This window comes from Chionomys nivalis, chromosome 5, assembly GCF_950005125.1.
Source record: "Chionomys nivalis chromosome 5, mChiNiv1.1, whole genome shotgun sequence".
Taxonomy (NCBI): Eukaryota; Metazoa; Chordata; class Mammalia; order Rodentia; family Cricetidae; genus Chionomys; species Chionomys nivalis.
This window is the reverse complement of record NC_080090.1, coordinates 93,185,005-93,201,983: the sequence shown is the minus strand read 5'-3', so window position 1 is coordinate 93,201,983 and position 16,979 is coordinate 93,185,005. Positions and strand designations below refer to the sequence as shown.

Genomic DNA, 16,979 nt, shown 5'->3' with positions numbered 1-16,979 from the left:
AATATGGCAAAGTTCTTGTCCCTAAGAAAGTAGAGAGTAGCAATCCCAGACTACCTCCACCTCCCATAGCAGTGCTGATGTTCCTAAGCAGCACTAAGTGGCGGAGTATTTGGCCACTTTACATGAACAAGGGCAGTGCCGACTGTCCTGCTCACTGCACAGTATTTAACCACTGCATATGAATGGGGAATGGTGTTGACTGACCTGATCGTAGCACAGGATTTGGTCACTGCACATGAATAAGGCTGTTTTAAAAAACACCTTTTATTTCTTTTAAGAATGCATAGTACGTCAGCTGAAATGGTTGAAGTGTGTATTATGTAAGCATGAGGCCTGGAGCTCAGAGCCCTTGGAAACCCATGTAAATGCTGTTTGGCTGTGGTGGCTCTCCTGTCATTCCAGCTTCAGAAGGTAGGGACAGGGGATCTCAAGAGCAAGATGGACTAGGCGGTGGTGGTGCATGCCTTTAATCCCAGCACTCAGGAATCAGAGGCAGGTAACTCTCTGTGAATTCAAGGCCAGCCTGGTCTACAGAGCTAGTTCCAGGACAGCCAATGCTACACAAAGAAACCCTGTCTTAAAAAACAAAACAAAACAAGCAACAAACCAAAACCCAAAATGAACAAACAAACATGAGTAAGCTAGTTGGCAAAACTGTCCATATAGTCAGTCTCTGGAACTGTTTGAGAGAGTCTGCTTCAACAAATAAGGTGGGGGAGAAACTGAAGATGATTTCTGACATCAACTTTGGGCTTCCACATGTAAACAAACACATATGCATGCAGATCTGCACATATATTCATCTACAAACACGCAAATTTGCATGCACACACACATGAAGAAAGAAAAAAGATCAAGAGTGTGTCAGTTACTTTGTTATTACAAGCAAACACCTGCTGACAAAGCAAATAATGCTCACAGTTTGGGGAAAGATATAGTCCATCATGGCAAGAAAGACAAGGCAGCTAGATAGCCAGGTTGCTGGTCACCCGGCTTCTGTGCTCAGGAGGCGGGGGACAGACAGGAAGTTGGAGCAGGAGATAAAACCTCAAGAGCACCCCTCCACAAACACTACAATGTCTCATTTCATCCAGAGAGGCTCCACAACCTTCCCAAAGAGCTTCATCCACTGGAGACCACAAGTTTAAACACAGGCGTCTGGGGGACACATATCACATCCAACACAACAACGAGGGCAGAAGGATAGACCGCATTTTGTAGCACACTTAAAGAAATCATTCAGCACAGGCTGGACTGAGAGAGTGAGATGTGGGTGTTGAGGGAGGCGAGAAAAAGAGTCAATGAAGGGCACACAGATGCAAAGGGGGATGCAGACTCCTTCCTGCATTTGCACAAGATGCTCTCCGGCTTCCAGTTAAACTCTTCTATACCACGGACTCACTCCGAGGCAAGGCTTCCTCCTCCAGGCCTTCTGCAGACCCTTCCAACTTGTCCACCTTCTGCCACTGTGGCACCCACTGGCTTTGACACATCACTCTGCCACAGGCTCCATCTTGGAGCACAGACTCTGGGAGAAATGACTGTCTTCCCTAAATCCTTGACACTCACATAGATTTTTGTTTGTTATAGGACTTTTATTAAAAGATTTATAAAATTTTTTACTTCCAATTGTGTGTGTGTGTGTGTTTGTGTGTGTGTGTGTGTGTAGTTGCCTTCAGAGGCTACAAGAGAGCATCAGATCCCTTGGAGCTAGAATTACAGGTTGCACGTTACCCAATGAGGGTGCTGTAAACTAAACACGCATCCTCAACAAGAGGAGTACATTGGTATAGAATATTATTTTAGCTAGGCAAAGATGTATCACATTTGTTTATGCTGCAGGATATAACCTTAACTGTGTAAAGGTGTGTTTCTTTTGTTTATGTGCATTTGTTTAACAATGTAAGGATGTGTGTTTAATTACATAAAGATGTGTTGCATCTGTTTCACCTTGCCTGCCTAAGCACCTAAGCACCTGATTGGTCTAATAAAGAGCTCAATGGCCAACAGCTAGGCAGAGAAAGGATAGACGGGGCTAGCAGGCAGAGAGAATAAATAGGAGGAGAAATCTAGGCTCAAGAAGAAGGAGACCAGTGGAAGAACAAGAGAAGGAAAAGAGCATGAGGGAGATGCCTGGGTCAGGAAGCCAGGCAGACCTAGAGAATCAGTGAAAGTCAGAAATACAAAAGAAAGGTAAAATCCCTGAGGCACAAGGTAGATAAAGAGAAGCGGGTTAAAAGACCTAGCCAGAAATGTGCCTAAGCTAGGCTGAGCATTCTTAACTAATGAGAAGTGTCTGTGTCATGACTTGGGAGTTGGTTGGTGGCCCCAAAGAAAAAGCCCAGTACAGTATAAAATAGTCAATCCATCTCTCTAGTCCTTGTTATGTCATCTTATTTTAAACTTCATTTCCCAGTAGAAATTACAGAGGATGTAATCCATACAAATCATTAGCTAGAGGATCTGGGTGAGTTAACCCCGCAACAGAAAATGGCTAATATTGTTTAAATAAAGTAGAGAAAACCTAGTATCTTTACTTTAATGGGTGATTAATTTGTTAACATTTAAAAATGTTCAGAAAATTTCTAACATGCTTTATGCTAAGTACATTAAAATGTAAATAAAAATAAATTTTCAAAACTGTTCTCTGGGTAAATATTCTTTCATATGGTTCCTCGGCTTTTCTCCAATATGATACTCATATTTTTTCAGTTTTGAGATGGGTTAATTTTTCAACCAAGACCATAAAATTGTCATCCAATATTAAATCACTGCTACTTTATAAAATGTTTTGTTGAAATGATACTGAGATTTGACACTTTACTATCTAATTTGGTGTCTATGCAGATCATAAAATTAACAAGGTGTTGATGTTTGTGGTTCAAGAAGACAAAGAGAGGTGACCTGGTTGGGATGAGCTGGGATGATGTAGCATTGTGACCAAAGAAATAGCAAACAGAAAGGTACTAGAGAAGGAAAATCTACCATATTCTCCATAGAGTGGAAGTATTTATGGCCCGGAGTTGGGGGCAGAGAAAGAAAAATGACACTATCAAGGATGAAGCAGTTCTATTAAGAGTTTTGGCTATTGTATGAATGTGGAGGGGCGGGGAATCACTTTCTGCCCTAACCCTGAAGATCCTTTCTCCTCATCTCTACCGGTTCTCTCTTGATCCAAGCTGTCATCTTGTCATTGAAAGTTTGACCCTGCAGGAGCTGTGTGATCTTTCAGTGTCCTTTATCTCACAGAGAGGCCATTTTCAGTCCTCTGATAAGTTAATATCCTCCTGGTGCTGAGTGTGTGAGAGAGCATCCCTGATGGACACTCTCCATATGTTTTCACGTCTGACGGGGACTCATAATGGCACCACCAAGGCCCTCCAATGACGCTGAACGGCAGATTCACTGCCAGCAGCTACACCACCATTTCAGCATCTCCAAACTGCCAGGAAGCTGTGCCCCCCATCACCCTGAGGACCCTTCTAAATTAGATATCAGAGTTTCAGGGCAGGGGTGGAAGCTGCCTCTGTAGCAGGCATTCAAGTAGCCAAGGGACAGAGATGATCGATTCCAGAAACTCATAAAGAAAACCGATGCTGGCAGAGTGGAGTCAGGAGGTGTTCTAAACTCTGGGGCCTTTCCTGCTTCTTCTGTAGTCTCTTTCTTGCTCAAGAGAGGGCTCATGGGCTATACTTGTTGAGTTCCAGGGCAAGGAAAGACCTGGTTTTCAAAAGGAAGCTGGATAAGGACAGCTGAGATTACCCTTTGGCTACCACGCATGCTTGTAGACACACACAGACACACACACACACACACAGAGACGCACACACAGAGACACACACACAGACACACACACAGACACACACACAGACACACACACACAGACACACACACAGACACACAGACACACACACACAGAGACACACACAGACACACACACAGAGACACACACACAGACACACACACAGAGACACAGACACACAGACACAGACACACACACAGACACACACACAGACACACACACAGACACACACACAGAGACACACACACACAGATACACACACAGAGACACACACAGAGACACACACACAGAGATACACACACAGACACACACACAGAGACACACACACAGACACACACAGACACACACACACAGAGACACACACAGACACACACACACACAGACACAGACACAGACACACACACACAGACACACACACAGACACACACACAGACACAGACACACACACAGAGACACACACAGACACACACACAGACACACACAGACACACACAGAGACACACACACAGATACACACACACAGACACACACACAGACACACACAGACACACACACAGAGACACACACAGAGACACACACACAGATACACACACACAGAGACACACACACAGACACACACACAGATACACACACAGACACACACACAGATACACACACAGAGACACACACACAGATACACACACACAGATACACACACACAGAGACACACAGACACACACACAGACACACACACATAGACACACACACAGATACACACAGAGACACACACAGAGACACACACAGAGACACACACAGAGACACACACACAGACACACACACAGACACACACACAGAGACACACACACAGAGACACACACACAGACACACACACACACCATACTTCTTTTATGTATTCAGAAATTCCCTAACTAGGGAGAGCCAAATGGAGGCCAAGCTGGGCAGTGATAACGTGGATTTTGTTAGCATTTTACATTGAATCCTACCCTGTCAATCACAGCTGTGTGACTCAGCCTCTGTCTGCCTGTATCCCCACTTGCACAATGAAGGCAATGCTGGGCCCTATCTCATAGGACTGTAAGAGATCAGACTGATCAAGGCTCTAAATTTTGCAGCACATGATGCAACATGGTGATCTCTGCATGTTTGTTCAGCCAGGTTTTGTTAGAGCCCATATGGGTTCTTGTTAGAGATAACAGTGTTGGGGTCTTCCTTTAAAGCCGTCTGAGGGTCTGACATGTAGCTTAGCTGTAGAATGCTTCTCCCATGCTCCAGAGTCAATACTGCATTCCTTAATAGAAAAATTACCAAACAAACGAGGAAACTGGCAAACATTTGAAGAGCAGTTCACATACAGAATTCCCTCCATGTAATATAATTCACTACTGCCTGTAATTGTGTTATAGTTAGACAACAATATTTAATATGATCCTAAGCCCTCTGGTGCCATTTGCCTTTGTAGAGGAGTTGCAAACATTTGGATCTGGTGTAGAGAAATAATCCACTGATACCCACACTGGATAATACAGACTATATAAAATTACAATATTAATTTTTAAGACCTTTTGAGGGGCAGGTCTGTCATAGGACATAATATATAGAGGTCAGAGAACAACTTGGGAAATCAATTCTCTTTTCTACAATAGGGTTCTAGGCATTAAAACCAGGTTGTAAGGCTATGCCATCTTGCCAGTTCCCCATTATTAAGTCTGGAATTCCATAATTACCATGATATATATGTACTCTATACACAAGTCACTGAAATAACTCATTTTTGGTGAACCTTCAATCCAATCGGTTAAAAAAGCAGTGATGAAGTAGACAGCATTCAGTGTGACTTAGAAGAAGAAACAGTAGCCACTGAATCATCTAACTTTGGCTATTTATAGATTTAGACAGGATCATTGATATACCAGTCCCCAAGACAGCAACTTTGAGATTTTATTTTCTATGCTAGATCTTTGGTTCTTTAGAATTTAGTTTCTTATCTGAATGGAACCACATTTACTACTGCATCTACTCCCAGAGACATCCCTGCACACCCTGGAATCAGGAGGCAGTTCTCCATCAAGCTCAATATTTTAATATTTAGGTTTGTGTTCATGGGCCTTAACAGTGGACAGAGCTGTGTTCAGTGGTTGGCGCTGTTTTGTTTTGTTTGCGACACTGGGTGTCACTATGATGCCTAAGATGCCCCTGATACCATGGTATCAAAGATTCTCCTGCCTCAGCCTCCCGACTTCTCTGACTAAAGGCAGGCACCTCTGTGCCTGGTTTCCTGCTCTATTTGTAAGTTACTAGAACCTGTCAGCTAATCTTATATCCAGCCTTATTTTTTCAAAATTGACTGTGACTTACCAATGTCTTTTTCTATTACTTATAATTTATTTAACTAAGCCACCACAAATCTAATCATCATCTTTTTATATTGCTGTTTAGGTGACTACTTCAAATGGTTAAGAATCAGTGAGCTGTCTTCTACAGTGGAAAATTTAAAAGTTTTCTAAAACATCAAGAAGAGAAACTGATATCCACAGGGAGGACTTCCTCCAGAGTCCATGGGGAGCAGCAATAGGGTCTGTAGTTTTGGCGGTCAAGTGCATAGAATTTGTTGTGCCCCACCCGGGACTTTCTCAGTCACAGTCACTTTCACAGCCTGGATGGACACACACTGCACAGCCACAAAGGATCCCAGGCATCCATACGAAATGAGAAAACTTCAGAAAGGAGAGAGCACAAAGTTCCCTTCTGTTTATGCAAATCACCCTGCCAACTCTTGGGGAGGATTCACCACACATTCATTCTCCCCTTCAACAAAGAATTACCAAGTGTCAGAAGGTGAAAATCAAGCTCAGGCAGTTTTTCTTTTATCTCCATGGTGAGTACTTGTTCTCACTTAATCTCCAAAGCAACATCAGACAACTAAGTTGTGAGTGAAATAAAGACAGGATCAACCGCAAATCCCACTCCTTCCTGAGTGCAACTCTGACAGTCGTAGACGGCAGGTTTTTGGTTTCTCCTCCATTGCTGTTGTAAACTATCCTGACAGAAAGCAATCTAGGGGAGAATGAGTTTATTCTGACAATAGTTCCAGGCTGCTGCCCACTATTGTGGGGAAGTCTAATCAGGAACGTGAAGCATCTCGTCGTATTGCATCCATAGTGAAGAACAATGAACGGATGCAGGCTCTGTGCTCAGCTAGACTCTCATACAAAGGCTAAAGACCGGACCAAAGGAATGGTGCTGCCCACAGTGGTCTGTGTCCTCCCGCATTAATTAAGGCAATCAGGGCAATCCACTACAGACATAACTGTAGGCCAACCTGGTCTAGATAGTCCCTCATTGAGTCTGTGTTCCCACCTAATTCTAGGTTCTAACCAGTTGACAATTTAGCATTAATCATCTCAGTACTCATTATAGTCTATCATTGCTCTTCATGGGTCTCTTAACAGCTTGTGATGGCTGGGTTTTGTCAACTTGACATAAACCTAGACACGCCTGGGAAGAAGGAATCATAATTAAGAATATGCTTCTATAAGCTTGGCTGGTCTCTAGGCAAATCTGTGGGGTACTGTCATGATTAATGACTGATGTAGGAGGGCTGACCTCACTGTGGGTGGGTGGTCCTGGGTGCTGTAAGAAAGCTGAGCAAGCCATGAGAAGCAAGGAGCAAACATGGTTCCTCATGGCCTCACCTTCATCTCCTGCTTCCAAGTTCCTGCCTTGAGTTTCTGGTCTGACTTCCCTTGACAGTGGACTGCAACTGAGGGCTGAAATGAACCCTTTCATTCCCAAGCTGATTTTTGGACATGCTCTTTACCACAACAATTGAAAAGCAAACAACGACATGGTCCACCTTTAGCAAGGGTTACTTATAGTAGAATGGCTCATGGAATTAAAAATTTTTGGTGAAACATATAAACTTTGATAGCTGAAAATACCCAATAAATAGACCCCGAGTTCTGTGGACAGCTGGATCATCTGTCCCGGTCACTTAAATACGCACGTCAGAATTTTGTGACGGCCGATGTAAATGCTACATTCACTGTCTTTAGCTCTTGTGTTTACTCTATAAATAAACTCTCAGTATTTATAAACAGGGACTGTGGATCCTTAAACACTGTTCCAGAAGAGTCTTGAGATAGAACAAACAAAACAGAAAAATTCATGAGCAGGCAACAGCTGTTAAAGGTAATTACAATATTGGATCTTGATTGCAAAACCACAAAAGAAATGGAGCTTTTCAAGATCCCTGAGGATGGACGCTGATGGTGGTCGGATCCAGGAAGCAAAACGGAGACACACAGTTTCTCCCCGTGGCCTGCCGACAACTTTTGAGTCATCAATTATAAATTATGTTCCAACAGATAAAGCAGAGAGGAAATTAATTTCTGCGATGAGATCTACTTTATAAGAGAACTTCTTCAAAGCACTCTTGTTTCAGTTTGGGGTGGGTGTAACTATTGATACTGTTTCACTAACTCTGTTTCTTTCTGTGAACTGCAACTTCCCATAATTCCTCAGAGCATACTAAAATGTCTATGGCAAAATTCAGAGGATGGATGAGGAACTCAAATACTGAGAAAATATGTCGAGGAGAATCCTCTTTGATGATGGAATTCTACTTAGACAATGCCCAATATAGTGGCTTCCAGTTTAGCCACCCAAGGTTTTGAAGCATAGGAAGTTAACTTTAGCTTAATGTAATTTGTGTGTGTTCCCAGGGCATGAGCGTGTGTGCGTGTAGACCCCCAGTCCTCAGGTGGCATTCCTCAGGCTGCCATCCACCTTTCTGAGACCAGGTCTCTTTACTGCCCACACCATGGTGATTAACTCACCATGTGGATTGGTCAGTGAGCTCCAGGTTCTTCTCTATTTTTAATCTTCCTCATGCTGGAATTACAAACGTGTCCCACAACCATTTTTATTTTATTTTTATGGGGGTTCTGAGGACAGTTCCCCATGCTCGCAAACAAGTACTTTACACCCTGAACCATCTCCCCAGTGTTTACTGTAACATTTTCAAGTAGGAATTTAAATAGTCCTCCACAGACAGAGGCTCTGGCGCTGGACAGTACCAGATTCCCGATCACCTTCAACCCCAGTCAATCAGATCAAGCAACTCGTGAGTCAACTTTCACAAAATGTAGATGCCCCTGTGAAACCCCCCCCTCCCCCCCCAGTCTTCGACAGCACAGGCCAGAAAAGCTCTGAGCAGAGTTCATGGGAACCAGCTGAGGAAATGTGTGTGTTAACAGGAGCAGAGGGTTGGGAAGAGCAAAGGTCAACCCTTTTGCGTCCCATGCCAAGTCCCGTATTCCCTGCCATGGGGGCATTTCTGTCACTGTTGACTTCAAAATGGAACAGATGGCTTGACTTTCCAGGACTCTGCATGCTGGGGAGGTACCTGAGAGCAGAGCGCAGCGAGAGCTGTCGGGGAGCAGCCCTGTGGAGACACTGGGGTGCAATCCAGGAAGCCAGGTGAGAGGAGCGATGCTGCACACACAGCACCAGGTTGCTCAAATCCCAGACGCAATTTGTGTTAATAGTGAACTTGAAGTAAAGATGCGTGCTTCAGCATTTCAGGAAATGTCCGCGCTTCTCGCAGAATGCACGGGGAATAAAGATGCTCCCCAAAACCATCATTCCTCAACTCTATGCCACGGTTCCACTCAGCTTATTGGAGAATATGTTCTGGGCCCTCTGTGTGAGTGTGTACCTATGCATGTGAGGATGTGTGTGTGTTTAAGTGTGTGTACATGTGCACTTGGGTATAGAGGCCAGCCTGAGGTTTTGTTCCTTAGGACACTGTTCTCGTTTTTAGGGACAGGGTCTCTCACTTTTACCCGGGACTCACTAATTTGGCTTAACTGGATGTGCAAAGATTCAGCTATCTCCGCCTCTCCCCCTGAAATTCGAAGCACATGCTACCACACCTGGCTTTTTAAATGTAGATTCTGGGGATTAAACTCAAGTCCTTATGCTTGCAATGCAAGCGCTTAACTGTGTCTGTGGCATCTCTCCAGCCAGGCGACACTTGTCTCGGTGGAGCTGTTCTTTGTAAGAATGCAACTCCCAGAAGTTGAGGGTTTGAGAGACACTCCATTTTAATGACACCACCTGAGATAGTGAGGCGGGGGGACTTTGGTGCAATAGTGCCTTATCCCCAGGGAGACTGGCCAGCTTTGAATGCAAGCAAGTTCCGGTCGAGAGCAAGTCGGCAGCAAAGACCATTTTCCACATAAGCACATACCTGGAGAAGCACATCAGAAGCTGGTCTGACGCGCTGCTGGAACAGGATGCTGAGTGCCCGGTTCTGTTGTTCCAAGTCAAACACTCTGGTCTTCAACTTTACACACTCCTCCCTCAGGTCCTATGACAAACAGTGAGGAGGGAAAGGCAGTTTGACTGACAGATGTCTTTGCGTATCACAGCCATAGTTCATATGATACCTCAGACACATTAGGGGGGAAAATACCATTCTGTTCTTCAGAGCACCCAGAAAAATAAGTCATGAAAAACATTTTCTTTCACAGACTATTGTCTGATGGAATTGCTAGGATCAGGGAAGCCCGACTGTACAAAAATAAATAAATAAAGCACCTTGAAATCAGAAATGCATTAATGCAGGCTGCTATTTTTGAAGGCAGTAAATCTTAGTAATATAAAGTCAATTTACGTTTCTACCCATGTATTATGTTTTTTTGCTGTCTTCATAAAAGCAATCATAAAGCACAAACCACAAAGACAACAACATTTTTACAACAAATAAAGAACTGATGAACTAAAGGAAATAGCACTTTAGATGGAACCTTCTGGTGTCATTTAGGGAAATGAGTCGAGAATCTCAGCATTGTGACTCTTGAAGTCATTGATGCATTTAGTGGGAAGTGGTAACTTTGAATGGAAGCGTGTATGTGTGTGTGTGCATGTGCTTCCATGTATAAGCAACAGTATACACATATGCAGATATTCGGGCACATGTATGATCATGTATGTGAAAGAATGATAACCTTGGGTGTTATTCCTTAGGCAATCCACTTCGATTATGTATTTGTGTGTTTGTGTCCATGTGCATGTGTGGCTGTGTGAGCATGTATGTGTGTGGAGGACCAAACAGGACACAAGGTGTTCTGCTCTATAAGTATTTACCTTACTCCTTTGAGATAAGGTATCTCACTGAATGTCATACCTTATCTCATGATGTATACATGGAGGTGAGGTAGGTGTGTATGTATGTAATGAATATGTGTGGATGCATGCATGCTATAGTATGTATGGACGTCAGAGGACAACCTGGGTTGTTGGTCCTCACTTTCCACTTTCTTTGAGACAGGATTTCATTGCTTGCTGCTGACCCTAACTGGCTTCTGGGAGTTCTCTTCTCCGAACCTTCCATCTCCTTGTTCAGCTTTACATGGGTTCTGGGCATGTGAACACATCTGCACATACTTGAGAAGCAAGCACTTCACCCCATCTCTCCAACCCTAACCTTCTCATGCTGTGACATGAGTTTGTCAGTGTTTACAGCCACCTTGGGACACATGCAGCTCACACAGATTGGAAATACCGGGCTGACATGATAGGTATGGGAAGCCTTCCTGTATCAACCTGCTTTGCACACAAGAGCTATAGGACGGCTGTGGCTGAGTGTGAGCATGCTCTACCATGCTCTGCAGCACTGGCTCTGTGAAAGGGCATAGGGCAAAGAAATCTTTCAGAGTATGGCTCCCTGCACACTGCACACTCCTTTCATCTTTTCTAGTTAAATGTGTGAAGCCTATGCACAGAGTTTAGCTGATGCCTGTCCACAGATGCACGCTTGGAATGCGGACTATAGGAAGATAATGCAGAGGCCAGAACAGAAGCATATATTCTGTCTGTGGGCGCGCCACCATTTTTTTTAAAGCATTGAACCTCTGCTTATCGCCTATGGTAATTTCTGTTGTCAGCATGCACATAACACTCTGCTCCCAACACTAATTGTTTTCACTACTACTAATTAAGTAATTAATAAAACCAGACTGTGGGGTAGATAAATATTAATAGTGCCCATTGGCTGGGAAAACACATGCACTCTGATTTGCAGTAGGTAAAAGGAAATGCAAACAGAGAGGCATGGGTTTGTAAGGAGAAATGGGGCCTGAGACCACAGCAGTGAAAGCGCCTAGTAGCACAAGGGTAAAAGCAGGCAGTTCTTCGGGTGGTAAGATAACAGAAACGAAGATGTCTTCTGCTGAGTTTATTTCCTTCTCATTGATTTTAGGAGGGGTGTGTGTTCAGTGTATGTGTGTGGGTTAGAGGAAAGTTCATGGGAGTCGATTCTCTCCTCCCACCAAGAGGGTCCTGGGTACTAAACTCAGGTGTCAGGCTTGGCAGGGAGTGTCCTTATCCTGGAGGCCACCTCTCCAGCCTCTATAAGAGAGGATCTGGATTTCAATGGCCACTTCTATTATTCAAGGAACAGTCAAGGTTAATTCGTAGGAACACAGTCGTGGAGCCTGGGGACAGGTTGATTAATAACCATTGGCTTGTCCAGCCCAGCACGTGGTAAGGAGAAGGAGATGCAGGACAAGATATCAGTCCGGTGGTCACTGACAGCAACTGAGCTGCTCTGGATGTTTGTGACAGGAAAGAGCTGCCTGTGTTGTCTTTAATGTTTTTATAATGTTCACAGAACCTGTGTGTAGCTGCTTTGTTAGTTACTTAAACTGCTGGAAAATATACCTGATAAGAAGCATCTTAGGGAAATCAGAATGTATTCCGGCTCACAGTTTGAGGGTGGGGAAGGCATGGGGACAGGAGGATGAGGCATCGGGTCACACTGCGTGCACAGGCAGGAAGCTGAGAGAGATGAACGCTGGTGTTCAGCTAACTTGTTCCATTTCATTCGGTCCAGGCTCCCAGACCATGGAAAGCCGCTGTCCACATTTCGATTATCACTTCTCTCTTCAATTAAACCAACGTAAGAACTCCCTCAGACTTGCCCAGAGGTTTGCATAGTAGATGATTCAAGACTGAACATCACAGCCATTGGTGTACTTTTCTGTTACCTCCAGGCTTAATGGAACACACGTGTGCCCATGTGCACACACAGAAAGACAACACGAGGGAACCAAGATAGCAAAACAACCTTCCTTGACTGCTTCTGTGCTGTCTGCTTGCTCTGTGCTCAGGGTTGGAAGCCAATTGACATAAAGGACTAGGTGATATATTAGTATCTCAGCTGGGTAGCAGAGCAGCTGTTTAGACTCTGCTGGTTACAGAGCACCAACACCAAGACAGAGAACAGCTCCCTGGCGAAGCTGTTGGAGAGAAATGGCTCTACATTATTCACATGCCAGAACCTGGCATTGTCACTAGTGGCAAAGGCTGGACCATCTCTCTCCTCTTGGTTCCTTAAGTCAGACTTAAGGGTGTACTCTGCTCAAAACAGATGCGTGTTTCTTCAGATAGAAAATGGAAAAGGGGACAAGAAAATGGCTCATTGAGTAAAGCACTTGCCACGCAACCATAAGGACCCAAGTGTCATCTGCAGCACCCATGTAAAAAGGAGGGGCACGGCGGCAAGAGCCTGTGACCCCAGCATTGTAAAAGTGGAGGCAGGCAGATTACTGGGGCCCTCTGGGCAGCCAGCCTAGCTGGTGAGACACCCTCCTTCAACAAAAACAAGATATGAGAGAGGAGAGAGAAACTGAATTATGCAAAAAGAGTTTTTGTTTTCCACATCTGTAAACTGAGGCACCACATCTGTAAACTTGAGTTTTCAATAGCTCAGATGTGTCACTTGCTCCTTGGGTCAGGCCCACCAAGCTAGCTTAGTCACGGCACTCCTCGGGAGCTTTCATGATGTCCCATTCCCAGCTAAGGTTTCCAGAGCTTCTATACAGAGAACTGTCCTTCCGTGGAAAGGCTGGCCACACCCCAGATTAACAAGCAGTTTTAACATAGGCACCTAAAAGGCCAGGCAGATAATATGAATGCGTGACTGAGTCAGGGTAAGAGGAAGCAACGAGTTCTGTATGGCTAAAGGAACAACTACGCTTCAACACAAAGCCCTGATGTTATGCCACTGTGAGTGTGCTTGTGTGTGTGGTGCTCATGTGTCCGTGTGTGGAGAGCAGAGGAGAGCTGGGGTGTCATTCCTTGGCTGTGTCCCACATTTTAGTCTGAGAGAGGATCTCCTCTCTTGATGGCTGGAATTCGCCAAGTACGCTAGGATGGCTGACCTAGCAGCCCCAGGGATCCACCTATCTCCAGCCCTCTCACCTGTCTAGTGCTGGCATTGCAAGTGTATGCCACCGCACTTGGCTTTTTACATGGGTTCTGGGAATCAAATTCAGGTCTACATGCTTGTAGAGACATGTGCTGATCCATCTCCCGAGGACCAGATTAAGCCGTCCTTAATCCATGGGATGGCGGAACAGTTTATGCAATTACAGTACATAAAGCTATTATAAAACCAGTTGATAGCTAGTTTTGAAATAAGGTTCAAAGTAAGATCCATTCTGAGACACCTTGCTTCCTAATTTATAGTGTGGGTCAACATATAGCAGGCCCTGAATGCTTTTGCTAGGGAATACGACAGCATTTCTAGATTTTTCTTAATGTTCACAGGCTATCTTGACCTTTTGTTTCATCCTCTGAGACTATAATTAGCTGTTGTGGTTTTATTTCTGTTGCTGTGATAAAATATTCTGATACAAGGCTACATAGAGGAGACAAAGGTTCATTTGGCTTACAACGCCAGATTCCAGTGCGTTATTGTGGGGAAGGAGCTTGAGACATCTGGTCACATAATGTCTACACTCAAAATCAGGGAGAGATGATGCATCCAGCCCACCTGCCTGCTGCTACTGATAACTCAGTTACCTTCCCCCACTCTTACATATCTCAGGGCTCAGCCTAGGGGAATGGGCTGTCCAGAATATGCTGGGTCCTCCTACACCAATCAATGCCCCCCATACATGCCCACTGACCCTAATCTAGATAATTTTCCTCCCAGGTTGGGTCATGCTGACAGATAAAACCTCTGTAGCGGCTTCATCACATACCTTTCACTCCTATGGATATATGGGGAAGAAGCCAGTAAGTCCCTGAATGTTGAATGCTAACAAGTGGGCACAATGGTGTAGGGGTAAGACCATATACAGTTTCTGCCACTTTGTAGCAATTCCAGTTGTGGACAAAGTGTTTCCCTATTCTTACACATGGTTGCACACTGAACAAAACTAAAAAGGTCTTAAAACGTGGATTTTAAATATCGAATATATGTGGATGCTTGTAAGTGTACCCAGGGCCTTTTTAGTAACCGGATCTAAGGAGACCATTGTGGCAGAAGAGGACACAGATGGTCAAATGGTACCTCCCTGACAGCGAAATATGTGGGAGCATGAGGCTCTCTCAAGCCACAAAATTGTGTATTTTGTATTTGTCATTCTATATGAATTACTCGCAAACTGGAATATATCACATGCCAGCTTCCCTCTACGCCGTGGAAGCAAAGCACCATGCAAGTGTCTGGATTTTCTCCAAGCACAAAGGTAAGCCAAGATTGTCTATGGGGAGCAAAATTAACTCCAGGGAAAATTTGATTTCTTCCAACTTTGGTATTAGTGGAAAGATATTGTTGGAGAAGCTAGAAGAGTTATACAGTCAGTAATGTGATTGACTTGCTGATGATAAAACGTACAAAGTGGTTACTGACTTTATTTGCACTATGACTTGGCAGTACAAATGTCAGCGGAAAGTGCTAATATTGTCACGTTAGTGCTACTGATCCAAAGGAGAACAGGTTCTGTGCATGTGTGCGAGTTCATGTGTGTACAGATACATGTGTGTCTACAGGTGCACACACACAACACACACACACACACATATATGAATATGGAGGGAAGACACCTCTGGTGCCATTCTTCAGGTGCTGTACCTTTCTTCTGTACTTTGAGACTAGATCTCACGGAAACCTGAACCTTGCTGTTTAAGCTATGCTGTCTAGCCAGTAAGGCCCAGGGACCAGTTTTGTCTCTGCTTTCCCAGCTCGCTGTGCATCACAATGCCCAGCTTTTATATGTGGATTCTGGGAATTGCATCCAGGTTCTCTTCTCACATTTGTGCAAGGAGGCAAGCACTTTACAAAGGGAGGCTCTTCAGAGAAACTGAGTTCTTGCTCAGTACAGTATGTGAACATGTGGCAGAAAATAGAAACAAAATCCTCGGTTTCCTGCCCATGTTGTTGGTCTGGGCCATTCTTGCCTGGTGGAAAAATGTTGGTTTGGGATAGACTTCAAAAGACCAAAAGCCATGGGAGAGAGGCTTTTGTGTGTCAAAAGAGATGACACATCCTAAAACTGAATCACTCAGGGCTGTAGAGATGGCTTATCAGTTAAGAGCCTGTGCTCTTCCAGGAGACTGCGTTTCAGTCTCCAGTACCCATGTTGGTCATCTCACAACTCTTGCTCCAAGAGATTCACTTTCTTCTTCTGGACTCTGGGAACACTGCACACACACACACACACACACACTCATTCACACACACAACACACACGCATAACTTAAAAATGTAAAACATAAAAACATCATTCACCTATAACATCATATAAGGGTATATGTACGTGTGTGTTTGAGAGAGAGACAAAAAGGAGAGAGAAATCACCGTCAATTTTGGTCATATAACCTGTGCCAAGTACATCTGTCTTTGGAATTAATTTTTCTCATTTGCACGTGGGTTGCATTTATTTCCAATTTTTTTGAGCTGTCTCATGTAGCTGAAGCTGGGCTCAAGCCTCAAGAATGACTTTAAAGTTATGATGTTCTTGCCCCCACTCCTGCATACTGGGATTACAAATCCTGTGCCAGGGAGTCAGGTTTATGCGTTGCTGGGGATATGAAGCAGTGTACACTAGGTTAGCACTCCACCACGGAGCTATAGCCACAGCCCTGCTATGCTCTTATTGACGAGAATTCGTTGTCTTTTTGAAGCAATTTTAGAGTCCTGTAAGAACCAGGAGGCACGTATTTGGCAGAATGTGACCCTGTGGACTCCCAGAAACCCCAGGGTGACTTCCTGCTCGGTGAAATTCCTGGTGCACACCATCCAGGGGTAGTGCGTCTCTGTGTGCCTGGCAACCCACCTGCACTACAGTGGAGGATGTGTTTACCACCTATTACTTGGATTTATG

The 16,979-nt window shown here is 44.3% G+C and overlaps 1 protein-coding gene across 4 annotated transcripts in view; it reads right to left on the bottom strand.

Moving 5' to 3' along the window:
- The window catches only part of Nckap5 (NCK associated protein 5), an 843,848-nt gene that overhangs the window by 182,760 nt on the left and 644,109 nt on the right, over window positions 1-16,979 (bottom strand). For all 4 annotated transcript variants that reach the window (XM_057769610.1, XM_057769613.1, XM_057769611.1 and 1 more), the window contains one exon: window positions 10,052-10,171. In XM_057769610.1, the coding sequence (XP_057625593.1) occupies window positions 10,052-10,171 (120 nt within the window). The remainder of the gene's footprint in view (window positions 1-10,051; window positions 10,172-16,979) is intronic.